Genomic DNA, 27,981 nt, shown 5'->3' on the forward strand with positions numbered 1-27,981 from the left:
CACAGTTGCTGTGAGTTAAGTGATGACGTGTATTTCAGTTTAGAATGTGATCTTATTTCTGTGAGCAGAGAAGTGCCAGAATTGAATTTGAGCAAACTGGAAAAAATATAAAGACCTTTATTAGGGGACTGGAGATTCTATTCTTTTAATTTTTGCAGATAAGAGCAGTGTCATGTCACATTTAAGCACTGTGTACAACTTGAATACGTGCTGACAATGTATGTAACTGTCCACTGGTACAAAGGAAGATGAAAACTGAACTTTAAGGAAAATATTTAGCAATAACCTGGGCAGAAAAGTTAAAGGACGAAGAAGAACAAGAACCAGAACCAGAATAAGAAGAGGATTGTTTTGAAAGTGTAAAAGAGGGAGAGAGCAGGACAGACTGCCTTAATGAGAGAGACATTAAGAGAGAGTCATTAAAATCAATGCAAACCTCGAGTGAAAAAGACAGTGCCCTTGACACATTCACTTTGGTTCACTGCAGCTCCACAGCAGAAACACATTAGAGACAGTCACAGCTAACTACTGTGTTCAACTAGAAGAGCTCTCACACTGAGATGATCAAATCTACAATACTGATTATTCATCAGGATAACTCTTAAGACTGAGTGAGAGGGGGAAAGACAGAGAGAAGGATGAATGAAGTGAACAAGAGGGTGATTAAAGGTCAATACACCAAAACAATGCAGAGACTTAAAAACTATTGTTTACAGAAGGTTGCTACTGACTCTTGAATCTTAGATCTGTTCCCTGAATTCGAATGATTTGCTCTCTTTTTTTTACTGCATTTATAAAAGCTATTTCAACAGAAATTCACAAGTTCTCATCTGAATGAGTTACTGCAGGACCCTCCTCATTCCAGGACACAACATCGCCACAGGTGCAAAATAACAAGTGCAACCTGTTGTTTAAAGATGAACACAGCTTCTCTGATCCGGGGTGTGACAGGAATAACCAGCAGCTCTGCTGGACTTCGCACGTAAATGGCACACGTTGCTGGATAACAACTGTTGACTCCCTGCTGTTGTTCTCAACTTTAACTTGACCTGTGGTGGCTTTTTAAAACACTACAATGTTTTAAGAGCACATTTTGAACGTGGAACTGATTTTAAACTAACGGGATTCACCCCACACGAAAAGTTTATTTAGCGTCTCTCAGTTTATTGTGGAGGGCGCACACATCCAAAGCATCCTCCGCGAGCTGTTACGTAGATCTAAAACGCACACTTGGCCACAATGAGACCGAACCATTTTTCCTTGAACTACAGCAGCAACTCGTTTCCCAATGGATTTGATGACTGATGTTATTACAATCACGCAGCCTATAACAAGCGCTCACAATGTCAATACCCTATTACACCTGCGTTCCCAAATAAATTGGAGAGAAAAAATCATCGACACAGACACGAATTAGATCATGAAACCACACAGAATGAACAGGCATCCAGAGGATAAACCAAACGAGCGCTCTCGCCCCCTCTCTCGCAGCGCTCCAACTCTCCGACTGCGCTCCACGCACAGTGTTTTACCTTCAGACTGTTCATCTGCTTCTTGCATCCTCGAATCCACATTGAAAATGTCCGTTTTCTGTCCAACTCATCGTTGGAAGAAAAACATCCAAAGGTGTCGACGCGTGAGCCTGAACCGAGCCGTCAACCTGAATTATAAAATATTTTCCGAGCGCAAACCCTGAGAGCAGCGCCAAACATTTTCGCCACATCCGGGTGCCCGCCTGCAGATTCACGGCGGATCCGAGGGGACGCGCTCACAGCAGCAATCAATCCAACTACCGTCAATTATTATCTGGACTCAAGTTACAGCAATCTACAGTATAGCCGGAATCACATCCGAACTGGATATGCACCTGTTGCTGCCCACTAAGCGTCAAAAGCGCTTATTACACATCTCAACTCAAAGTCTGGCAGGATTGCCAAATGTTTTCAGACAGACAAAGGTAATGATCTGTGCTTTAAACAGAAATCATCAATAGAATGGATGTCATGCGACTAAAGAAAGAAATTATTCTTCATGAAGACTGGGCAAATGTCAACAAACAACCAGTAAAGACAGCAATAAGTCAGTATCTAATTAGATCTAGTTGCATAAATCGTACAATAAATTAAGCAGCATGCGCCACTGGGACAGAAACACACAGAGAGACGCCCACGAATTAAGTCCTTGTCTCAAAAACAACAACCAAACAGCATTTAACAACATGTGTTTAATCCGCCTAGTCAATGTTTAACTTCAATGATTTGCGTGCGGTCATAGCAATGTGTATGACTCATTAGAATGCAAAATCATTCAGATCAGTGGAGTCGCTGTAAATCACTCTATCTTTCCCCTGTCAGTGTTGGATAGCAAGATAAACACCATGCCCTCATCCCATTGAGGTCTATGCTATTCAGGGTCCTTTGACTTACCCCTCAGGGGTCTTCCCTTTATAATCAACGGCATTCTGTCACCTGGCTCTTCTCTGGGGCCTCATTGCGCCGTTTTCTGCCCTCACTCCGCGGTGATTGGAGAGGAAATAAATTGTTGGAGCTGTGCTGGAAGGTTACCAGTGATTGGATTACCTGTGCCTGTATGGAGGATGACAGTTTCACGGTAGCGCGTAATCCTCCGATTATAATCCCTGTGCCAATGTTCACTCAACAGAGGCAGGTGGGGCATGCAGCTGCAGCTCAACTGGACCAAATGACCGAGCAGAGAATTGTATGTTTATCTTTGGAAGTTATATAGTATGGTTTTAAGTATACTGAGTTATTACATAGGCTATTGTTTTTTGTCCACCAATTTGGCATTTTCGCATGCGTAAAACAAAAAAGTCAAGACTTAACATACATCTTGAGTAAATGCACTTCAATGCAAACAACTGGTTCATTTTGATTGAAACCTAAACTGCACAAATGTTCTCAGAGAGATTGGACTCAAACATACCTGTTGCAGCGCAGTCCTGATGTTTATATGGCATGAAGATACTGGCAATATGTGTATGAAGATAGGCCTATTGCGCTTAAATTGTTAGGAGAAATATATCAGTCCTTGGTTCACTTTATTTTTTTGAAAGTCAAATGTGTCTAATATTAATCACAAATATATGTTATGATTACAGTGCAATGATTGTCTTCTTAAATAATATTTTCTGAATTGTGTAGCTAGTTTTTAATTAAATTAAATGTTTAATCATCGAGAAATGTGCAGTTTAAAACGAAGATTATTTTAAAATCATCAATTGTATTTATTTGTAATATAACCTGTTACATTTTAGAAAGCGCGCTGGCTGTTTTAAGGCTGCCCATCATTTCCTAAATGCATTCCTTTTTATAAACGGCACTTTAACCAATTGGGAATGAGTCCGAATGACCTATTTTACGCTGCAGATTAAATTGCGGAATAAATACATCTCTGTAAAACTTTTTGAGAGCCATGACTTCCGGGGACAGCGGAAGTTATAACTGTGTCTTCAGAAATCCGTCCGTGCTGGAGCAACAATCACATCCAAGATGGAGACCGTTAATGCTGGACAAATGATGAGCCTAGCAGCTCTACAGAGACAAGACCCGTACATAAACAAACTGCTCGATGTCACCGGCCAGGTGGCTCTCTACAACTTCAACTCCAAAGCAAACGAATGGGTACGTTTGTGCACAGATCCGAGACAGCTTCTTGGATAAACTTCAAAAGTATGATACGGATGCTAGCATGTATGCTAACTCTAGCGCCATGATAAAAACATTTGTAAACACTAAGAAATATGTTGGTATTTGTCAAACTGTCACATATTCTCATTCTGTTCATGTGTCCATTGCTTTATTGTCAATAGGTTATAGTTATCTAACGCTATGTTGTGAAGTTAGCTTGTGACGTTCGTTGCTATTGTTCAGCACGTTTTGGATTAGCGGTTGTTGGTTTTTACACATGTCACATATCGTTTCAGGAGAAGACCGACATCGAGGGTACCCTGTTTGTTTATGCGAGGTAAGCATATAACGTGTGAATAATGTTAATTATTAAACACGATCACCATGAATGTTGTTTACTTGTTAAGACTCAACGTGCGTTTCTTTGCGCTGCCACTTTGTCCTGCGCACACGTGTAAGGCGCAGTCTTTGTAAACAAACATTTACTGCGGTCCGTTTAGAGACTTATCTGATTTCCTCTCTCTTGCAGCCTTTTTGCACACAGTGGATCTTTATTAGACTCCATGTTTATTTTATATGTCCACAGTTTTGACGTTTAAGTTGTTTGTTACACTAAATGATGAATATTTACTTGGTGATAACTTGTATTAACATTTGTTTGCCTTTACATTCAGTTAACTGAACTGGTAACTTATGACAAAATAATGCATCGGTTAATTATAGAACTAATTTAATTGATTTATCAATAATGAAAATATCTGTCAGTTATTTGTCAGCATCTGTCATGCATATACATTTTAAAAGTGATATATTGATTCAAGATGACTTTATTTAAAAATGTATTGATTTAGATTAATATATTTCAAAGAAATGCAAGTCTAGACAGTTTGCGCGTGTCAAGTCATGAGAAAGGTGTCGTATAGTGTGACCGGGGATGTTTTGTACTGCCAGAGAATTATCTTACAGTGTTTGTTATCTTTGCTCATCTAAGGTCTGCCTCGCCTCACCACGGCTTCATCATCATGAACCGACTGAGCACAGAGAACCTGGTGGAGCCGATCAACAAAGACCTGGAGTTCCAACTGCAGGACCCCTTCCTCCTCTATAGGAACGGCAACTGTGAGTACTTTGTAGAATAGAAGCTCAAACAAGCAAAAAGAGTAGATATGGTACACAGTACCGACATATTGATAAGAGATTATTATTCGATGTAGGGGATCCGCCGCCTCCCATGAAACCCTTCTGTATCACAGAAAATGTACACATTGTGCACATGTCCTGCTAGGAGACAGCTGTGTTGGTGTTATTAACATTCAGTATCACACACACACAAACGAAGGGAATAGAATACAATGGTACCTCTGAAAATGCCGAATAAATAATTCCCCAGCGTTCTCTGGAACATCTCTTTTCCCTTCTGATTGAAGTCATTTTGGCGCCTTGGAGTCTCATTTATCAAGAAAACTTCTTCTGATGCGTTTTTTCCGCTCATGGCCTCACACCAGCCTACCGGAGGGCAACAGTTTCAGCTCGGTTTGGCCACAGTCAATGTCATTCTGCATGCGGTTCAACAGCCAGAAATCAGTTTGATTATAAATCAGACTACTTCTTAATATACATTTAACTATTTAAGTTGTGTTATTTACTGACTGCATTGCCAACGCTGCAGTCGGACTCCTTCTGGAAACTGTTCTGCGGGAAGTACGGTGAAATGAAAAGAGCGATGAAATGCCTCAGATCTTGAGAAAGTAACTGACGGTGCTGCCACCGAGGTAATCTATTAGAAGTCTGAACAGGAGTTTCATTAAGGCAATGAATAAGGAATTAGACTGTTTTCCCATTTGTTTGCCGATAAGAAAAAACAACATGGCCAGGGTCAACGTCAGAGTCGACTGCTCCCCTTTCGGGCTTGGTTTGCCCATCAGCCTGCCTGGTATGGAAGACATGATACAGTTTCTTGTTAGTATTCAGGCCAGAGCAGCTTCTCTGATGGCTTCACTTGAGTCCAAGTGCTCTTGTTAGCATTTTTATTCCTGTGACTGGGTTGAGTTGTAGGGTACAGTTGTTTCGTAAAATACTGGTTGATGATATTCCTCAGGCTGTGTTGGAGACGCTTCAAGCCTCTGGCAGCGCTCGGTCACCTGGAGGACCGGTCGGAATCAATTTTCTCTGGTCGTGTCCTCCCCTGTGTTTTTTTAATTTTTGTATTCCATTTGCTGGTTTTGACTGCTTGTGTAGTGCTCTTCAGTCCATTAGTGCTCTTCAGTAATGCAACTTACTGGCTGAGGATCCTTTTGGTAGATCTCGGACGTCAGTTGGTCATCGCGTAGAGCGTCTCTTGGTGATTGCGCTCCTGTGAAGTTGTGGTTGTTGTGAAATGTCTTCAAGATGGTTTTAAGACTCCTCCCTCTGCGTTGAAGACGGAATGATGAAGGCTAAGCTGCAACAAGATTGTAGTTTGATTAAAACGTCCAACGCGGGTAGGATAGATTATTCAGAGAGATGTTGACCATTCATGGTTGTTTGTGTCTTGATCCTCTTTGAGTGCTGGTGAACGTGCTGCCTGAGTGTACTCAGACTCAGAGAATGCTGTTTAGAGAGACCGGTGTACTTTGGACACACACCTGTTTACATCTCTCCATATTCCCCTTGGTGGCAGTTGATGCTGCAGGGAGGCAAACACTCAGGTTGCTAGGTTACCTCAGCCTCTAGAGGGACCTTCTATATGCCAGTATTTCATCACACACAGACACACACACAACGCACAAGCAATGTAGAATTAACTAGTTATTGTTTCAGCAAAGACTGCTGACATACAATTTGTGTTTATTTTTACATTTCATTGTGCAGAAGTAGTCGGTTCCCTTTGGGTGCTGTTATATGGTATAATAATAATAATAATAATAATAATAATAAAAATAACTTAATACTGATCAATCCTGAGGCCCAGTAGGCCGGGGCAATAACCTTTGGTGTAATTGTATTGTTGTGATATGATCATATTTTGTTATTGTTCTGCAAAACTCATATCTAAACAAAATGTAAAACCTCAAAATGAGTTTTTTTAGTTTGTTCTATGTGGGAGGAGCTTTGTCTGATGTAATGCTGTCTCCGCTACACATTGTGATGTATAGTATTTGTGATTTTCTTTGCAGTGGGTATCTACAGTATTTGGTTCTATGACAAGAGGGACTGTCAACGCATCGCTCAGCTGATGGTCAAGTGAGTAGCCGGACATGTGTTTACTCTATCTGTGTCAGGAGAAGATGGAACGGTACACTAATAGCGCTTCAGAGTTCTTCACCCGTTAGGTGTTTGCTTAAGAAGCAGCTCTACTCTCATCACGAGGAGCTTTTAAATAGTTAGGTGTGTACGCTATATGTCACGCTCTTCCCCAGGATTGTGAAACAAGAGGCAGACCATGCCCAGAGAGAGTCGCCAGAGAGGGCAGTGCCAGCGAGGACCAATGGAGTCGCAGAACCGCGGCCCATCGACATCCTGGAACTGCTCAGCAAAGCCAAGGAGGAATACCAGAGAGTGAGGAGGCAAACACGCGTACCATGTTGTTTATGTTCTTCGACCAGCAAACATCTTTAGCCTAATATGTATTATTTTAGTACTGCCATTTGGTTTGATACAGAACCATTTATTGTTATTGGGACTGTACATGGCTTAAGTAAAAATGTAGCCTGTTGAAAACACCATTTTATTTCTGTGCGTGATGCAGGCTCAGGCGGGTGAAACAGATGTGTCTGCAGAGCCGAATGGGAAAGCAGCTATCAACGCCACAGTGCATGCGCACAGCACAGCACATCCTGAAAAGGTACTTACATTACACAAACATCTATGCAGAGATTTGATATTTATTCATGTATCCTGTTCAGTCCTACATACAGAGACTGGAGGAGGACAAAGAGATGGTGCATGTTTTAATGGAGTATTTAGCTGCAGACTGCAGCTGTTGGTTATGTAGGTTATGTTGCAAACAGTCATCCAACCGTCAGGTTTTATGTGAGGCACAGGTCTGGCTTAAACAATTTTGGACTTTTATGCTGTTATATTGTTATTATGATATAAAAATTGCTTTATGCAGAAAATAGTGAACAATGGCCATCTTAAATCACAGAGTCTAATATGGCATCCTCATATTGCAGCAATATAAAAGAAAGAAAAGCAGCAAATACAAATATTTGACAGAAAATCAATCAACATGGATGGGTTTTCTGTCGACGACTGTTTCTCAGCACTGCTCTGTATGTGTTTAATTCCCACCACAGCTCACACACCAGACCTCTCATACAATGGTGAAGCAGATCACAGTTGAGGAGCTCTTTGGCTCGTCGTTGCCCAAGGACCCCCCTCTACCCACCATGCTGGCACAGAACACCACCGCTGCCTCCAGTGACAGTGACCCCTCCACCGCTTACCTCCACAACCAGTCTTATCCCAATCCAGCCCACCAAAACCCGCTCTTCCCTCCCCATCTCTCAGCCCAAGACCCCGGGTCAAGTCAGCGGCACCAAGTCCCTTGCCTGCTCCCAGCTCCGTACGTGCTACACCCCAGCCCTGTTTTCCAGTCAGTGGTCCCGAGGTCTGACCCCCAACCTCGGTGTTCAGTATCCCCTCTTATGGTGCTCCCAGCTGGCTCAGAGCCTCGTGCCGCTGTCCCTGCAGCACCGTCAACAGCGCCTACGGCATTTTTAGGACAGGAGATACTCAACTCTCTCAAAGCGGCAGTGCCCTCTGTGAATTTGGACATCCACAAACCCATCCTCGCACCCAACTTCCTGCCAAGCACGCTGTTCCCACCCCACAGCTTCCAGGAGCTCGTGGGGAAACCCCTTCTCCAGCACAGCAGTGAGATGGATGTTTTCTGTCAGCCTCCAAACCTCATCAAACCAATGTCTGTAAGTTCAATGCTTTTCTTAGCAGCAGTTTTTGTGGATCTGTTTGCTGATATCAACCTCATCAGTGTCATCAGTATACCGCAGCACATTTGATTATAATCCGACATATTGTGTGCTCCTTTGAACGTCTCCATCTTTCTTTTTCTGTTCTCAGGTTGTCTCCATGAGTCCAGGTTTTGCTGTTCCAGTGCTGCCGATTTCTGTGCTCCTCTCCCCCAGCGCCTTCCAGCAGTCCGTCAATAGGACCCCAGCAGCAGCGTCAGTGATCCCGCCTGCCCCCGCCGAGCCCTCCTGCGCCTCTGTTGGAGCTTTAGAGCCTCCACAAGCAGCCTGCAGCAAAACACAGCTGCAGGATACTCTCATACACCTCATTAAGGTACACGAAGGGCTTAGAATACATTAAAGCAGTGGTGTTGGCCTGTTTGAGTGTAGAAGCTGTTCTTAACCATTACAATTTCAAAATGTAAAAACTTTAGTGTAAAGTTAAAGGGTTGGTTCACCCAAATTACAAAAACATGAAATCCTGGTCTACTTTGAGGGTGTGGAACTTCCCAGGGTACCGAGGACCCTTTGAGGAGCGCAGACACTCAGTGAATGTCGTCTTATTGTCTTAGGTGTAGTTTGTTCATTCCTCTCCCGTTTACTTCCTCCCGCTCTAGAACAACCCAGACTTCCTTGGTGCCATTCATGATGCTTACCTGCAGAGTTTGTCCAAGGGCCTCAGCAACATGAAGCTATAGTCAACGTCAACATCTACCACCCCCCCCCAGATAACAGGTTCTCGACACACTGCACACCTCTTCAGCACTGATCTGTGTTCTTCGGCCTATTAAAGCATGCAGCGCATCACCTCACCCACCGTTCCTGCCTCTAAACTTGTCCGGGGTGTTTTTTGAGTTCTCAGCTGAACACTGATGCTGTCCCGGCTACCTGCGGTACCTCGGATCAACTTTTTGTTTGCTTTGACGAACCAGAACTACTGTGGGAGAGAAGGACCCGTGTGTGGCCTTGAGCTTTTATTTTTTACTTTATAAATATAATGAAACAGTTGGCCATGTACTGGTGACGTTGAGCTGTTGCTGTCACTTTTCACCTCGTGAAAGACCATGTTGCAGATTGAACTTTGTGGGAATCCAAGACGCTGCTTCTCTTACTCATATCACATGTTTGGACTTCTCGCAGTGCGAGAGTGTGGGAACAGTGATGAAGACCTCTGTGCTGCGGACCTCAGAACTGTTGTGGGGGTCTTTGCAGACAAACTGTCTCTCTCTGTGTGGACTTCTCGTTTTCCTTTTTTCACTCATCAAACCTCCCTCTAAGTCATGCTGAGGCCGTTATGAACAGCCATCTCAGTTATTGTGGACTTTTTGTCTCTTCCTTTTCAACCCTTGTCCAAGGAAGATGAAGAACTTTCGGTATTGTTTGGAGAAGCACTTGCAGCTCAATCTGGAAATCATTTCCTCTCTGCTGCTTTTTAAATGTTATGTTACGGACTGCGACATGTTCATAAAAACACCGAGACGAACGCACAAACCAGCTTCCACGCTCCCCGCCCTTTCTCCACTTTCCTCCCTGTCCTCGCTCGTGCTCCTCGTCTGTGTCGGTCGTTTCTCCTCCACCAGCTGAGCTCAGTGCGTGATGTTCTTTTGAGGGGAACGTGCAACAGGCTTGAGTCGCGTTGCTTTTAGGGACACCAGCGTTTTGGGATACTTTAGGACGGTACGGTGTAGCTAAACTTATCTGGACCTCAGGATTCTGCTTCTGCAACAATGTGTAATTTAAATATCATGAGAAAAATGAAAATCTATTGATTTTGAATCATTGTTAACATGCCCACCTTTGATATTAAATTGCTTGAATAGAGATCTGGTGACTGGTAGCTTCCCTGTGTGTAAAACCAGTTTATACGAAAACAAACTAATGATGAAAAATATAAACTACCGCCATTCCCTTTTCCAGAACACAATTGAGTCAGAAGTCACAAAGACTGAAAGAAAAACAAGTATTTTTTAGATTTTTTTTAAATTTTGCAGTAAAATGTTACTGCAGCACAGAACCGTAAACCCTGCAGACCCCGTGGGAACAGAAGCTCGTCTGTCTCCTCATCATGTGCAACACTGAGTGGCTAGTTTACGCTTCAAGTGAACAAAGGAAACTAATCCAATGTACATCAGAAAATCAGATTTCAAAGACTTAGGGAAGAACGGTTTATTATGCGTCTTGTGGGCATTTCTGAACACACGCAGCAGATTGCTCATAATAGGTTTCATTTACCCTGTTGTCACCAAATGTTCAGCACCTACTAGATCATTAAAACAGTATAACAATGTAAAAGCACAGGCCTTTAGGTTCACGTTTGTTCAGTGATGTTTGATGTCAATAGTCCGCTCATGGGTGATGTGGCTTATTTGTCACGCGTTACTTTCCAGATACTAAAATTCTAGAAGCACTCAAAGTACTGAGTCACTCCAGATGGTAACCTTAGCAGAATACTGTTTTAGGTTTAACAAACGGATTTTATTGCTCTTTTTGAATGTTTTCTTGCATAATGTCATGTAATCAACATTTGGAAATAGCCGAGGGAGCGATATGAATCTCTGCATAGATACCTGTCTCGATAGTGAAACTACAACTTAGCATTATGTTCTGCTGTTTGAATGTATTCGATTACTCGCAGTATATATGTGGCAGTCTTGTTTTCTTCAAGTTAAACATGCTTTCAGCACCAACTGTTAATCGTGTTTTTCTTTCCCTTTTTGATTTTTGCAAAATTAAGATATAAATCTTAAACAGGACGAGTCCACAGCCAGCGAGCAGGTCGGATCATTTGTACACTTTTTTACCCGGTTTAAAATCTTTTCCAACACTTCTGCCATGTGTTGGTTAAATAAACGCACAAAGGAAGAATGTTTGAAATGTAGAGTGTTTTTTTTAATCCGGGGCATATATTTAAGATTTTAAGGTTGTTTTATGCTTTGATATAATTTATCTTATTGGCCAGAGATATAATTTGGGGAAAGTCTTTGCAAATTATAATAATTTTTTAAGACTGTTGCCACTGTATATAATTTGGTTTATTTTGACTATTTTGTGATAATAAAAAAATGTATTTTGTTTGCTGCTGTGTTTCTCTGTCAGCTGTGAAACTAAGCTTTAAAGATTAAACAGGATTGTAATTTGTTTATTTTTTGTTTTAGTATATGTTTTGAAGCGGACAATATTGTAAATCAAAATTGTGTCACATTTTCTGAAGAAGGTTTCTAATTTGCATGAATTTCAGAGAAAATCTAATTACATTTTTACAGATGGGTTCAAAGTGCGTCATTCAGTGGAGGAGAATGACGCACTTTCTCTTTTGGACCACCAGAGGTCAGTATGTGCTCACTGTGTGTCGGTGACGGTTGTGTCTCTGTCAACATTAAATTGCAATCAGTTGGTATCGGGGCCCATGCAAGGGTTTATTTAATCTGAGAACTTGATCCGTGAGCCTTTCTGGGTTTAAGTGACAAAACAAATGTCTCTCCACCTCTACAGGGAGATATTGTCCAACTAGATTGTCAAGGATGTCATCATTTCCTTTTTGGAATCCCCCCCCTGCTGCCCAAATGTGGTCAGTCTCAGCCAGGGGCGGGAGTCCCCTGAAAATCCAAGAGAAAAGGTTAATCCTCTAAAATTAACCTTTTATGACTTTGTCAAACCAAAAAAACACTCCACCTGGAAATCATAAATCTGTCTACGAGCTGAGTCAGTCCTTACCTGAATGTAAGTGCAGGTTGCAGGTGTAGCTGTGCGCTGTAGGTAATCAGGTCAGCCTCCCTGGGAAACATCACTAAAGTAAGATGACTGTCATTTGTGATCCTTCCTTTTGCACGTCACCCTTCCCTGCTCTCGTCATGTAAATGCCGTGGCTTCACAAGACGGCCAAACTTTTTTTTATGTCAATCACACCAGAATGCTTTGAAGTAATTGGACCATAGACCACAGCTCAAGCCAAACATACGGTATCATTCTGCACTTCACTCCGAAACCATATGAATTCAAAGTAGAGGTGGTTTCTTGATGACATTTGTGCAGATTATGACCATTCACAGTTCCACACCAATACTGTCACATTGTGCAGCAACATTGTGGTTTTATAATATTCTACAATTCTGGCTGTTTATATCAAATTCATCTAGAAATTGCCACAACACTGCACGAAGTTGTTTGCATTACTAGATGTTTTCCTGTTTAATTTAACTCTTGAATTTTCAGTCATTGGATACTGTGGTGGGAAAAAAAAACATTCAATAGTACCGAGTGAGTCCGATAATACTGAAACAAGAAACATTGAGAGAAGAAGTTTGTCTTTAGGTTTTAAGTATTTAGGCTCCACCGTCATACTGACTGCAACACAGTCCGCAGAGGATGAGCCAAGAGTTCAGTTTGTCTCCTGCTCTTAAGCATCTCTGCACACAGCAGGGGGGGGACATCAGGTGTAGTGGCCATTTGTCGGCTAAATCAAACTTAAACAAATAATAATCAAACGCCACTGATGCACCGTGGTCGGTATCCTTACGCAGCCAGAAGAGAGTAAAATGTCCAAGCAGGATTCCATTTGTGTGTATTTATGAAATAAAGCAAATAAAACAAGCAAACAAACTTCTGTCGTGCTGGCTCTCCTGTCCTGTGCAGTGCAATGCTGCTGTGTAGCTGGTAAAAACTATACGCCCACCCCGGTGCATGCTGGTCCTACCTTTCTCCTCGTTTAAATAGCAACAGGTGCCCACAGTAATTACCCAAAAAATAATAACTAAACAAATTACTATTAAAGAGAAAAATTATCTTAACATATGAAACATCTACAATAATTAAACAATACTACTTATAAATGACATAACAAACTACAATATCAAATAAATAGCTCCAACATCAGGTATTTACATTACAACAATTGATCAGCAGTTTCAAGCTCCACATTGACACCCTCCAGTCATCCCTTCCTCTTCTGAGCCTCGTCACACAAAGACATGTCTTTATTACCTTTGATTATCTCTGGGAATCTTCATACCCAAACATTCTCTGTTTAAACTGCAACACCCATTTGGTTACTTCCCCTCATCGAAGCAAAGACAGAGACATGACAAGAGATATGGTCCTGTTACCTCTCTTAGGTACACAATCACATGTCACACGTATAGTTTTGTTAGTGAGTACGGCACATAAACTAAATCACAGTAAATGTACGAGCACAACTAAATGTCCTCTCGCAATACAATATGGAGCTTTGGAGGTTGAACCTGCCCAGATCGTGCCAGTGTGCGTGTGGCCTTGGTCTCAGCCCAAAGCCTATATTTTGCTTATTGGTGCTCATGCCTGCCGGTTTGCAGTAACTGTCGTCTGCTTTTAGCCTTAGGTTAGCCATATTCATGGTCTTTGCTTGCAAACACGCCCCCTCCCTCCTCTCTGTCCGTCAGGTTCAACACCACTGCCTCTTTTTAACCCCTGCCATCGTCTGCTGCACACGCATCGCCTTTATTCTCGGGACAGCAGACCGTGGACTTTTAACTCTTCGCTCCATTTAACCGGCTCGTGTGTGCGTGTGTGCTCTTCTTCGGTTCATCGGCCAGATGGAGGACTATCATAAACCCGACCAGCAGACTGTGCTGGCGCTCAGGAACATCGCCACCAAGCTCCGGATCAACTCCATCAAGGCGACAACTGCAGCGGGCAGCGGGTAAGAGGATGAATACGGAGAGATTAAACCGTGCCTGATATGTATAATAGTATGACACAACAAAGCAAAACAAGGCTCCTGTCCTGGGACAGTTGCTAAATGACTCATGCACTTGTCTGTTATGAAGGGCAAATAATAAAGTGGAAACGCGGGCTGGAATGTACACAACACAAAGCTTGTTTCCAAATGGACTGACTGTCCGCAGCAGAGTGCTGGAGGATCAGCAGTATAAAGCATCATGCAGAGTATCTTAATGTTAACGTCCCGTGTGCCAAAATAAGGGACTTGGCATTGAATTCTCCTTATTTATATTTTCTCTGAGCGTAAAACAGTTTTGTGCCAACATGCGTTATGCGTAATTTACGCACTTTGGTAGGCGTCAGAGAGTTGATTACTTGGTATTTTTGCATCTGTATTTCAGTTTATGATGGTGTTACGTTTCTTAGCGCAATGAGACATATTCAATTCAATTAACAGACGGGTTGGTTTTGGCACAAACGCCCCTTCAAATTATAAAATATTTATAATATTGTGTCGGATTTGGAGGCTCGGCATGAATTCCGGCAGGTGTACCAGTGTTCGCGTACTCTGTGATCGGTTGTATAGAAGAGGCGAGCAGAGACACGATCGGTGAGTGTATGATTGCGTGCATTCAGGGTCGACGTGGTGTGAGGAGGCAGCGGGATGGGACCTGAGGACGCACGGACGCACGGACGCGCTCCTGCAGCTCTGCCACGCCTGCGTGCGAGCGACGGTGCAGCCTCTCACACAAATGTCCACAAATGTCATGGACCTATGATAAAACGGGACAAATACGTCCAGTGAGAGACTTAAAAATAACATCCGAATTCACAAACGGACTGCAATATTATCGGAGTGATGGAAAATAAATGATTACAATTAAATAGATTACAGGATTACGTGAAACTATAACTTCTGCGTGACTTTTCAACTTTCAAAGCTGACCCTCCCATTACACAGAATATAAGCAGGGGGGTATTAGACAGCCCTGTTTTGACTCTACAATGTGTTACTGTATCACCTTCTGTTTTGCTTCCCTTACCGTTATGATCAGTTGTTTAATTGTCTCTCGTGTTTGATTATCGGTGATCTAGTTCGGCTACTTTTCTTTAAGTCAATTTCGCAAGTGCTGTGAGAAAAGGTCTCTATGAACAAGACATTCCAGTTTGATCAGTGAAACAGACACATGGTAAACTAGCCTACCTTTTCCGTTTCCCATGTTTTATTAATTCCATTCTTTTATGGCAGCCAGTTTTCATGTTGCAACCATAGAGCTAGCATCTGTCACCCTCTCATAGAGCACCCTTCATCCCACATAAACTCAATCTTATAACCTGCTCTGGCATGACCCACTTGGTCCAATTTGACAAAGAGCCAAACTCAACTTCTGATTGCCACTTTGTTTCTGCCTTTGTTTCTCCTTTCTCCTCTGCATCTGTGTGTGGACAGTATATGCTCTGAACATGCTTATAGATTTCCACAGCGCAATTAGGAGGCACATCAAGTTTTAAAAATGTCATTGCTGTGTGTCTAATTTCTCTCTCACCATCCTTTTGTTGCAGTCATCCCACATCATGTTGCAGTGTGGCAGAGATTATGTCCGTGCTGTTCTTTCACACCATGAAGTACCGACCTGAAGACCCCCGTAACGCCAACAACGACCGCTTCATCCTCTCCAAGGTAAAACACACTCTCTCTGATGCATGCACAAAAACAACACACAAGGGACAACTAAATTACTAACGAATTATTAGGTGACGCATATTGAGAGAATGTCCATTCATTTCTAAGTTCACATGCATATTTCTTTGTGTAGTGTTTGGTACCAGAGGCAAATTCCAGACTTCACTTTGCCAAATGTCACTTCTAATTTGACGTGCACACACACTTCAGAATGACATTCTATTCTTTGTTCTCTCACATTTTATTTAGCAGGGAACTCTTGTGAGTCAGGTGTACAGGAAAGGTACCTGAGGAGGAAAAATGTAAATTATAGAAGCAAAAAAAACGGGATCTTATAGCTCGCTGACATTGATGAGCGTTTTATGAACTCTGATAGCAGCTCTGGCTCCAGCACCAGCAAATCTGGTGAACACTATATGATCTTACACTCTTAACCATTGACCTTTCACCTCTGCCTCCTCAGGGTCATGCAGCCCCTGTGCTGTACGCCGTGTGGGCGGAGACGGGCTACCTAAAGGAGAACGAGCTCCTCAACCTCCGCAAAGTGGACTCCATCCTGGAGGGACATCCTGTGCCGGTGAGGTGACGTTCAGACTTGCAAGAAGTTCTGGGTCTGAAAGCAATCCACTCCAACATGCCAACACATGTGCATTAGGAACACATTAAAAGCCACACACTACACTTCTGTGTGTTCATTTTGGGTTTACTGGTATTTGGACAGTAAATAGATGTTGATGTGAAAGACAATATTTAAGACACGACTATACCACTATACTACATTGAGGAAACGTTCACAGCTCCTCAACCGCGTCAGAATCTTTCTGATTTGACTTCAGAACTGTTTCCTGAGCTTTTTCATGATGTCTTGTACCAACTCAAAGATCATATTAACGTGTTGTGCAAGTTTGCTTTCTACCTCTTCCTGCATGTAGCCATATGTCAAACTCTGCTTGCTCATTTGGGCTGTGATCAAACCTTTTGACCGCATCTAAGAATCTTAAAATATTGATATGACATGACCTTGGAAAAATATTTTTCCTGTTGGAGATGGTTTGGACTTTTGAACAGTGGTTCCCAAGCTGGGAATTTAGACCATCCAAGGTGGTTTCAAGATAAATAGGAGAGTGAAAAAGAAAGAAATATCTCCGTGCAACACAAAAATGAGGTTTCCGTTTTCAAGCCTTTCTGTAATCTTTGCCTTTTCCCTTTACTGGATCTTTGCAAGCCGAAAAAGTCCGCGAATTACTACTCTAGAACATAATATTTACACTTGCTAGACATTCTGTTCATAGAGACATGAACACATTTACACAGATAACAGACAAACTGTATGCACGAAGGGACCTGGTGACAAAGATGTTCTTGTGTGGCAGAGATGGGCTGTCCCCGGCTCCTTTCTCCTTTGCTGCAGACATTAATAAGACACTGGTCACATAAACCCAGATACAGACACACTGCTAGTCACAGACCTATAGCGACATGATATAATCCATCCACTGTATTTCATGCTTTCTGTGTTTGCAATCTTGAGTTCTCCTGCAATCTGAAGAGTGTGTGTGTGTGTGTGTGTGTGTGTGTGTGTGTGTGTGTGTGTGTGTGTGTGTGTGTGTGTGTGTGTGTGTGCGTGTGTGTGTGTGTGTGTGTGTGTGTGTACAGAAGCAGCAGTTTGTGGATGTGGCCACTGGATCTCTGGGTCAGGGGCTGGGAGCTGCCTGTGGAATGGCCTACACTGGAAAATACTTTGACAAGGCCAGGTAACATGCACAAAGAAACGCGTGCACACAAATTGTGATTTAGAGACCCTGCCCGAAATAAAAAAGACATTCATGAAGGAGCACAGCAGCCCAGCTTGCATCTCCACACATTGAGGTAGACGGTATGAAATGATGCATGATGTACACTACAGTGAGCGGTGCTGACATGTGACATTCCAGCCTATACATTTGGATCAAACCTTACCTGACAGGCCTGGTCTGGGTTGACATGTAGGACTCAGAGAGCCAGGAGATCTGACCTCTGATCAGTTTACCTTCATATCCGGATGAGTGAGGGTATGTGCTGAGTGATCGAAAATCTGAAATAACTCTTGGGATAGATCAAGTGCTCAATAAATCAGTGATGGGGATTATTTTGTCTCTTCATGAAGGTGAAATTCAAATTCATATATTAGAGATAAATTCATTTAATTTGCAGCTGCTTCTTTTATATTTAAGGTTTGACGGTTTCAAACATATTTACATCACAATAGATTCACAGACCTGAAATGGACAGTGGTCATCTACTACTCAGCTGAATGTTAGCAGCGTTGCAGATGAGTCCTCGTGCGGCTCCTTTGTTCTCGTGTGATCTAGAAAGAGCCGCACGGTCTCCAGTCCAACAATAGAGAGAGCGAAACGGGAACGCATGCCATGCAAAAGTGTCAGAGCTGAACACAGGAACATGGTTTGACAAATTTAACTGCGGACAGAACAAAGGGAGGCGGCAATTTTGTAAATTTTTGCACATTTTTACACATAACAGACGTCGTGAAAAGAGGCGGTCAGGGAATGCCGTATGTGCAGTCTGTGTTGGCGGCCCTTGATATCTCTCACTCTGCATTCTGTGTGCACTCGATTGTTTCTGCTCTAATAATCACACATGCAAGAGCACAGCTCCTCCCTCATCTCTATGCCTCACCCTTTACTCTCGTTCTCGCACCAAAAAAAAAGCCATTTCCCATCCCCATGCTTCGGTTGCATCTCTGTATGCGCGGTAGATTATATTGTGATTGTGAACCGTGTGTGGTTGAGCGTGCATGCAGAAGGGCGTATGCTTTTCCCCTGCGATGCTCAGAGCAGCTTGTCAAACTAATTTGCGGGAGGGAGGGAGGTGTGTGTGGGTGGACGGGTTTGGGATGTTGTCAAAGGGAGGTATCACCTTGTCTTGATCTGTTATTCTCACCTTGCAAAAACAGGATGAAAGAGAAGCACACACACTCCTCACACCTACTCGGGGATTATTTTACTCCTACAGCTGAAGCACTGATCAACCTGCTGTAGTTGCACTGGATGTTCCTCAGACTGTGTTCTTGATACCAGATTGGTTTCATTTTTGGGACAATCTGTTGCAGATTATCACAATCTGCAATTTGTACCGCTGGTTCTTACAATTTTGAAAACCTCAGAATTGAAAAAGGATGAAGACGAAGACGAATTTATAGTCTACACGACTGGGATCACTTGACGATTAGATGGTTATCATACACATGTGCATACTGTATACATGGAGAAATGAAATACAACAAATACCTAAAGGGTGAGACTTCTATATTTGAATAAAATAATGTGAAGCAGAAGACATTTAAGTAGAAACCTTGAAAATTTCTCCCAAATATGGTAAAGTGATCTGAAGCCGCTAAAGATAAAAGCACTACTGAGATTGTATAATTCATTGAATTCAAACTTAGATCTGAGAGGAGCCTTACCTTCCTGATCCTGCTGTTTCTTTAGACCAATAAAACGTAAAAATGTTAAAACATATCTAACAGGTGAGTTATCTTGATTTCAATACCTGCTCTTATTCTACGTCTTACCTTAACAGCTGCTCGTACTAAACTGAATTAAATGATTGCTTCAAGCTGAGTAGCTTAAATGATCATCCATATTAACAAAATGTTCCATATTTTAGAGACCTTGAATGATGAACGCAAGCTGGCACTTTTACAAGATTTGGTTCAATGCATCTGTATATATATTACTACGGATAGTTTCAGCAGACACATTAGAGATCAGTCAAACTGGTTGTTCATTTTTCATCTCCACCTCTTTTCTCTCCGTCTCTCCATCTCCACATCTGTGGAATTCCTCCCTTCTTTTTCTTCCTCTCTTTTTTTCTGTGCCGTTTGTGTTTTCGGGGTTGGAATGCGTAGTGTAATGCGGCGTGTCTCAGCCCATCTTCCAGCTTTAATGAGAATGTGTCTATTTGACTGGAAAGCTGTCAGGAGTCGTTACACCGCCGGAGCAACTGAGGATCATCAGAGCTCAGCGAGGGGGGAGTGGAGTGTGTGTGTGTGTGTGTGTGTTTAGGTGTGAGGGTCAGCTGTCACATTGAGCCCAATAGGAGGAATCAGAAGATGGGACGATGTGCCAAGAGGGAAAATGGAGCTGATATGGAAAATGACAGCTCTCTACTATTTATTTATCTTTTTCTTCTGGTCTGTCTTTATAAGCTCTGAATATAATTAACATCTCTCTCTGGTCGTAGCTATCGGGTGTTCTGCCTGCTTGGTGATGGAGAGATGTCCGAGGGCTCGGTGTGGGAGGCCATGGCCTTCGCCTCTTACTACCAGCTAGACAACCTGGTGGCCATTTTGGACATCAACCGTCTGGGTCAGAGCGACCCAGCTCCACTTCAGCACCATGTGGAGAAGTACCAGCGACGCTGTGAGGCTTTTGGGTGAGCAGGGGGAGTCAGGGGGGGGGGGGGGAAGCTGGGTCGGTGGGTGGATGTGAAGTATGCGTACATCTCAATGCTGAAATTATTAGATAATTACTTAAGTAATCAACCCAAAGAAACTATTCAGCTTTGATAATCAATTAATTGTTTTTATTTAATGAAGAAAGAAATGCCCAGTATTCACAGACTATAACTTGTAAGAATTTGTGTATTAGATACAGTCTAACTTTGTGACCCACAATCGGATCCTCAGAACTAAGCTATGTTTGAATAAGTTGACAAAGATGCTATGAGCAGCCAGTTTAATCTGGCCTGCTTCATGTCCTCCCTCCATCCAGCACTTGCAAAGCACTGGTATGAGCTAAAATGCTAAAATATTGCCACGATGTAAAGTGCTGCAGATCCGTCATGAGTAGGGTGAAAGGTGGTGATGAGTTTAAGGGATTCTACAGGAATTCCAGTAGGATTTTTCCATTAATTAAACAAAACCCAGAGTTGTTTTCATTCCTAAAAATGCACCTGTAGGATTGCATTTAAAGTTCGATCTCTTCTGTTTTACCAGATGGCATGCAATCATTGTGGATGGCCACAGTGTGGAGGAGCTGTGTAAGGTGCTGAGTCAACCCCGCCACCAGCCACTTGCCATCATCGCCAAGACCATCAAGGGCAAAGGCATCCCAGGTACAATAATCAGGCACACATGCAGTGATCCTCAGTACGAGTACAAAATATCAGTGTGGTGTAGATTTTAAGTAAGATTCTTACATGAAAAACTCAATAATTCTTAAATAAATGAAGGCTGTGAGCTGTTGAGTGTGTCGTGGATCAAAATTACCGACTTTCTTTTACAAGTACCATCATTATTTTGTTTTGTTTGAATGTAGATGTCTTTCTTACGTAATCTTACATAACATATTTCAAGCAAAGGAATTCAAAACTATCATAACAGGCACAGTTTTGCATAACCGCGACACTGGGAGGTTATCCCTGCTCCAAAAACCTGTTTCTAAATGATGACTTGGTAAAACGGTGGCAACTCACAGAATAATATTTCTGTCAGAAGTTTTCTTAACTGCCCCGGGGACCCGCCGCCAGTGCAAAGGGGCCCTAACTCGCTGTAATCCACACAGTGCTTTCGTGCTTTAGCTGCTGCAGCACAGTAATCCTTCAGAATGTGTCGGATACACTCGCAGCAACAGCCCTTTATGCTTGTGTTGTGATAATGGTAAGGGGCTGTGTGTGTGTGTGTGTGAGACCATGTGTGTTAGTGAGAAAGAGAGAGGTGAAAAGAGGAGTATGTCTTTGTATTCATAGGGTTTTGTCAGAAATGGTGAGTGTTGTCATAAGCCTGTGGCCTCTTGATTCTAACTTGTGGATCTTTGAAGTAGCCTGTTGGGACCCACTGCAGTGGGTGATTGTTATGAGTGTGACAGCTGGCCATGGTTTATTTAATGCACATGCATACATGTGGAGGAGATACGTATGCAGGATATGAGGAGGAATTTGGTTTATAGAGCATATGTACTTTATGTATATTTCAGGTGCATTTTTATCTAAACTTCATTGATACCAGAAGCACATACAAGTCATCTCTGAAGGTCCAATGAGTAAACCCCTAATCTTCCCAGGATTAATGTGACTGCATCTATGCAGCAACTTTGACCACACAAGCAGTCAACTTTCTTTATTACCTCCACTCTGTACTATGTTGTACTGCCGCTACAACAGTAATAGCTGCATTGGTTTGCTCTAGCCTACGTTGTGTTTTGTGTGTTTTTCAGCGGCTGAGGATAAGATGGGGTGGCATGGTAAACCCTTGCCCAAAGACATGGCCGACAGCGTGATCAAGGAGATGCAGAGCCGCGTCGTCAGCTGCAACAAGTGCCTGTATCCTGCTCCGCCCACTGAGGATGCCTCACCTGTCAGCCTCCGTAACGTCCGCATGCCCAGCGCACCCAGCTACAAACCTGGAGAGAAGGTGTGACAAGTGGTGACAGACCAGCTCAGATGTCTTGATGAACCTTAAAATCTTATCATTTGGGTTTTTAATTGTATGTTATATTGGCCAAAACAAATAAATGTGTCTTAACCTTTCAGACAGTACACAACATAGCTTCAGCCAAGCTTGTGTATCTTCGACTGACTAGTTGTCGGTTTGTCTCTGCGTTACCAGATTGCTACAAGGAAGGCCTACGGCATGGCTCTGGCCAAGCTGGGCCGTTACAACGACCATGTGGTGGCTCTGGATGGAGACACCAAGAACTCCACCTTCTCCGAGCTCTTTAAGAACGAACACCCCAACCGCTACGTGGAGTGTTACATCGCAGAGCAGAACATGGTGAGAAAGAGACAATAGCGCTCCAGTTGGATGGCTGGAGAGGTTTTAAATCATTCATCATCAATTAAAACGTCCATTCAACAAATAAAATAAGGGCATTTGGTTCTTACATTTTGGCACTATATGAAATACCAGGTCCATTTTATGTCGTAAGTATTAACACAAATATGTTGTTTATACTGATACATCACCACTTGAGAGGCATTCATATAAACAACAGCTCTGTAGGACTGTACCTTCAGCTACAGGTTAACATCAGCATGCAATGTTGATGCGAAGCAGGTTTAATGTTTAACATGTCCTCGCTCTTAGTTTAGCATGTTTGCATGCAAACATTTGCCAATTACAACTGAACAATTAGTACAGCTGAGGCTGATGGGGATGTGATTAGCAACACTTATGTATAAAGACCAACTGGCCAAGTTGAAACGCAATAAAGTCACTTAATACTACAAGTGTTGCTGGAGTTGTGACCTCTTCAGACTTTTTAACTTTTCCATGCACATTGGAAGAAGGCGAAACGGAGACATTTCAATAAAAAACAAAGTAAAACATCATGGTCAGCTAGACGAAAACTCAGGGGATCAACAAAGTCAGCAGCGTTTATCTTCTTAGACCACGCCAACTTCTGCCTTTTATCCCCTCCTCCTTTCCGCTCCTTTCCATCCCTCTCCCCTCTGCAGGTGAGCGTTGCAATGGGTTGTGCCGCGAGGGACCGTAACGTGGTGTTTGCCAGCACTTTTGCTACGTTCTTCACCCGGGCCTACGACCAGCTCCGCATGGCCGGCATCTCTGAGAGCAACATCAACCTCTGCGGCTCCCACTGTGGTGTCTCTATTGGTCAGTTCCTGGCTCTCTTTTCACCAATCATGACCTGAAAGAATTGACCTTTGACCTTTAAAGTGGTTTATTTTTAAGTCCTTTTACTTCTTCTTTTTCCCCCAAAACATCGTATCATAGTTATACAGTTCATTTATGATACCTGACAAACTGATTTTTTAAATATAAGAATATAAAAATGAATTATATTTAATTCTTTATTTGATCAGATGTTGTTGTTGCTTTAATTTCACTACAACGTGCGTTGAACCGACCCTCAGTATGTTCCTGACCCTAAACCTTTTTTCCCCAAACTTCTCACCGCCCCTGTTATTCTGTCTTCCATCTTCCTCTCCTGGTGTCAGCACTCTTCCTCCTCCCCCTCTCACTGTCACTGTGTCATGGAGGGGATGACAGAGCGGCCTGATTCTCTTTCACCTCTTCCTCCTCCTCCTCCTCCTCCTCCTCCTCCTCCTCCTCCTCCCCTTACTCCTTCACCTCTCCAGGTACATTGCATGCGCACCTTTCCAGACTGAATGCATGCCAGTCCACCAGAATTTATTTTCCAGTCTCCGTTAAACACGAGTCTTGTTGTACCTTACTTGTCTCTTTGATGCTGAGAGGTGTGTATCTTTAGGTGAGGACGGACCCTCTCAGATGGGTCTGGAGGACCTGGCCATGTTTAGGGCCATTCCCACCGCAACCATATTTTACCCAAGTGACGGTGTCTCCACTGAGAAAGCTGTGGAGCTCGCCGCCAACACAAAGGTACCCATAGTCACCCATTATAACAAGTGAAAAAGATTTTAAAATGGACATCCTGAAAAGAAAGTTTGTAGGTTTAGAGCAGAATGAAAGCTTCATCATATCGAGATTGATGGGATCCAATCTTCTACTTGTGGTTCGTTTCAGGGTTTGTGTTTCATCCGAACGAGCCGCCCAGAGAACTCCATCATCTACAACTGCAATGAGGACTTCCATGTTGGTCAGGCTAAGGTTTGTAGCAGCGTTTTATATGTTCGTCAAACCCTTTCATGCTCTTTGAACTTTTTTTATACCTCATTATCACAAACGACTTATCAGACTAGAGTGTGTGCATGTTTCCATTTGGAGTCCACAAACAAATATATCTTCACTTCCCACTCAGGTTGTGTATAAAACCAATGACGACCATGTTACTGTGATCGGAGCAGGAGTGACCCTCCACGAGGCTTTGGCGGCTGCTGAACAGCTGAAGAAAGGTATAAAGAAAGACCTAACCAAAGAAACCAACCCGTGTCAGCATAACAGTATACAACAGTATATGAATCATCAGTTGGACTGATGCGCATCCTCCACCTTCCTCTCTCCTCCCTCAGAAAGAATTAACATCCGTGTGATTGACCCGTTCACCATCAAACCCCTGGACTCCAAGACCATCATCGACAACGCCAAGGCCACCAGAGGACGCATCATCACAGTGGAAGACCACTACTATGAAGGTGAGGGGCTGTGAATGTCCAAAAACAAAACAAATGTAGAGAAATGGCTGAATGGTTTTCTTTAGATATTCTTAACGTGATCAAACAAGGTGCATTTCAGCCTACGACATCCAGGGTTCAACTCTGACCTGTAGCCTTCGTCACATGTCCGTACCCTCGGTCTCCGATCCATCCAGCCTCTTTCCACTTTCCACCAACAGATCAGATTAAACATTTCAAAATTATAACTTCAAATTCATTTTAAACCTGATTTGAGAACTACTGGGAAGTCATATTGGTGAGAATTACATTTTCTTTCCTGCGGTATATTCCTGAAATTATGATTTTATATCTGTTTTATTAATATTGTACCATTGATGGATAAACTATCATAAAATGCAAGAAGTGCGTGGTCACAAAGTAATCTCAATTCCCCAAAAGTAAAATTTCTGGTCACAGGACGTTACAACATAATGTCACATAAACCGACGTTGTGTAATACATTGTACGTTGTGACAGGTCTCAATAGTATACAGCAATGTAAAGTGCCACTCTAGTGCATTCATCCACTGAATCATGGCTAGTTTAAAATCAGAACAGTCACATCTTGGTGGATCCCATGGTATGAACAGGAGAGCTTTAACTAGCAGGCATGAGGATTGTTATGCAGCTGCTTGCATGTTTGTGCTCATGAATAAAAATGCCGGAGCAGCAAAGGACAAAGGGACAAGCTGCAGACGGATAGGGAAAGTGTGAGGAAGCTGGAGTCTGAGCAAGGGAAGAGAGAGAAGAGCAGCATGAGGAGGGGAGGAAGAGGACGGAGGTATAGGGATTCTGAAGGTGACGGAGAATTGGGGTAAAAGTTGTGGGTTTCATGGGAGAGATGGAAGATACAGAAACGGTGAAATGGATATAAACAGTGGGGGTGGGGCGAAGGAGGAGGAGCTGGGAGAGCTTGTCAGGGTTTCTTCATTTCAGCTCTGACCTTCGGGCTCATGCTGACCTACATACAGTACCAGCATGACAAAGACGAGTGTGCAGAATTAGCTTTCTCTCTCTCTCTCTCTCTCTCTCTCTCTCTCTCTCTCTCTCTCTCTCTCTCTCTCTCTCTCTCTCTCTCGCTCTCTCTCTCTCTCTCTCGCTCTCTCTCTCGCTCTCTCTCTCTCTCTCTCTCTCCTGTTTTGTTTTTCTCTTGTCCTACATGTAGCTGCTTTCTCTGCTGGTCGACAATACGTATGTTTGCCATGATAAAGCTTTAAAAAAAACCAGACACACACCTTTATTCACATTCATTAGTTCATTACATGCAAGTGAAAATGTCACAGGTGTGCAGTGATTTTAATATGTCCATATGTAACGTGTGCGTGTTATACAGACAGACAGTAGAAACCAAGTCGTATCCAGGGAACAGGGGGATGTGGTGAACAGATGGGTAAATGGCATTTGTCATTTGTTCTGTCTGGCTCACACACTGGTTGCCAGCAATTACATCAACCAACGGATGGGAAACATCTAGTACCAAAGGCCATGTAAGAACATGTAATAATGACTCTCTTTTTGTCATTTCTCAGCTTTCATGTTCACTCAGTCAGAAATGTTTGAATGACAGTTTGGAGTGAGAAGTGAAAAAGAAACGTGTGAGAGAGAGAGAGAGAAGGGGAAGATGGAAGGAGAGGGATAGCCTTCAGGGGGTGTAAGTGAGGAGTGAGAAAGTGGAGGGAGGGCGTTGGCCGTCCTGTCGGTCCACATCACATCGCTGCAGAGCTCCATCGCCCGTGAAGGTGCGAGAGATTTTAATATGACAGAGGAACAAATAAAAGACTTGAAGTGAGAAACTGTAGGAAACATTTTTTTTTGTCTGTGTGATTTGAGTGAATTGACCCTTTACTCGATAGTCCTGACTGCTGTATATTCTGATTCCTCAGGTGGTCTAGGCGAGGCGGTGTGCTCGGCGGTAGTGAACGAGACTGGCTTCACTGTTCACCGCCTGGCAGTTTCCCAGGTGCCCCGCAGCGGCAAGCCCCAAGAGCTGCTCCGAATCTTTGGCGTCGACCGCGACGCCATCACTCAAGCGGTCCGTAAGGTGCTCACCAGCTGCGCCAATGCCAAGTAAGAACGTTGCTGCAGCAGCGGCAACAAATATGGACTCTGTGGCTAACTGGTGATCACCATGGAGACAACAAACAAGTAACCCAACACAAAAGGAGGGAAAGCACTTCTGGCCCGCTCACGCTCTCCTCGTAAAACTATCTAAAGCGTTCGTTTGAGAAATAAATAAAAAAACATAACGCAGCTTTTCTCTTAAACTGTCATTGATGTGGTTTTGCCCCATTAGTTTGTGTAAACGCACCCCTTCCCGTCACGAGCTCACATCCACACCTCCACCCTCTAACCTCGTCCTACCTCCCAAAGAAAGTTCTGGTGCTGCTGTAGTGTTTCAGTAAAAAGCAGTGAACGTGGTTTGGAGTAAAAGTGAAGTCTTTTTATATTTTCTGTGGATCCCCTCTCACTCCTATTGGCCCAGCATTTTGTATGTCTGCACCCGGTTCGACTCTTTAAATCCCGACCCCACGAGATCCAGCAGGGTGTGGAGAAACTCTGTGGTCTGTTTGAGCACTGACTGTTTGTAACCTTGTTGACCCCGACTTGGCTGCGACTGCTTCACACCAATAAAGGGAAGGTTTCTTCACAATATCTGTGTCCGAGGTCTTTCTTGTAGGTTGCGGTTGCATGATACGCAGGTCAATTTTTACAGTGAAACAAAAATGTACAAAACCTGCTTTCTTTATTTTAGATAATACTATACTACCTCTTGTTTTTACATTTGTATGACTTACAAAACTATGGGATTGTTTATATTTTATGGTATGTTTATGACTATACAGTGACATTCTATACTATGCATCTTTTGACATTTTTTCGAAAATATATACAACAATCTTTTTATGTTATTTGT

The 27,981-nt window shown here is 42.9% G+C and overlaps 3 protein-coding genes across 3 annotated transcripts in view; 2 read left to right on the forward strand and 1 right to left on the reverse strand.

Moving 5' to 3' along the window:
• Window positions 1-1,560, reverse strand: part of cacna1db (calcium channel, voltage-dependent, L type, alpha 1D subunit, b) — a gene marked incomplete at both ends in the record, with an annotated part of 63,719 nt that extends 62,159 nt beyond the window's left edge. Inside the window, one exon of the mRNA XM_079272789.1 lies at window positions 1,533-1,560. Coding sequence (XP_079128915.1) covers window positions 1,533-1,560 — 28 coding nt within the window. The remainder of the gene's footprint in view (window positions 1-1,532) is intronic.
• A 1,910-nt stretch (window positions 1,561-3,470) lies between these two features.
• On the forward strand, window positions 3,471-11,605 carry dcp1a (decapping mRNA 1A). The gene is made up of 9 exons (XM_079273697.1): window positions 3,471-3,641; window positions 3,944-3,984; window positions 4,639-4,766; window positions 6,803-6,869; window positions 7,046-7,184; window positions 7,375-7,470; window positions 7,925-8,554; window positions 8,709-8,930; window positions 9,214-11,605. Exons 1-9 carry the CDS (start codon window positions 3,510-3,512, stop codon window positions 9,292-9,294), a joined length of 1,536 nt encoding a protein of 511 aa, XP_079129823.1. The 5' UTR covers window positions 3,471-3,509; the 3' UTR covers window positions 9,295-11,605.
• Window positions 11,606-14,073: 2,468 nt separating this feature from the next.
• LOC306781319 (transketolase-like) lies at window positions 14,074-27,138 on the forward strand (the record flags this gene model as incomplete). The annotated part of the gene is made up of 14 exons (XM_079274119.1): window positions 14,074-14,270; window positions 15,854-15,971; window positions 16,438-16,551; window positions 17,631-17,728; window positions 20,217-20,408; window positions 20,971-21,089; window positions 22,190-22,386; window positions 22,582-22,746; window positions 23,430-23,586; window positions 24,203-24,333; window positions 24,478-24,561; window positions 24,713-24,806; window positions 24,924-25,046; window positions 26,951-27,138. The coding sequence occupies exons 1-14, from the start codon at window positions 14,164-14,166 to the stop codon at window positions 27,136-27,138; spliced, it is 1,887 nt and encodes a 628-aa protein (XP_079130245.1). The 5' UTR covers window positions 14,074-14,163.
• Window positions 27,139-27,981: the final 843 nt, after the last annotated feature.

Source organism: Melanostigma gelatinosum (assembly GCF_949748355.1).
Source record: "Melanostigma gelatinosum genome assembly, chromosome: 8".
In the NCBI taxonomy this organism is placed as follows: domain Eukaryota; kingdom Metazoa; phylum Chordata; class Actinopteri; order Perciformes; family Zoarcidae; genus Melanostigma; species Melanostigma gelatinosum.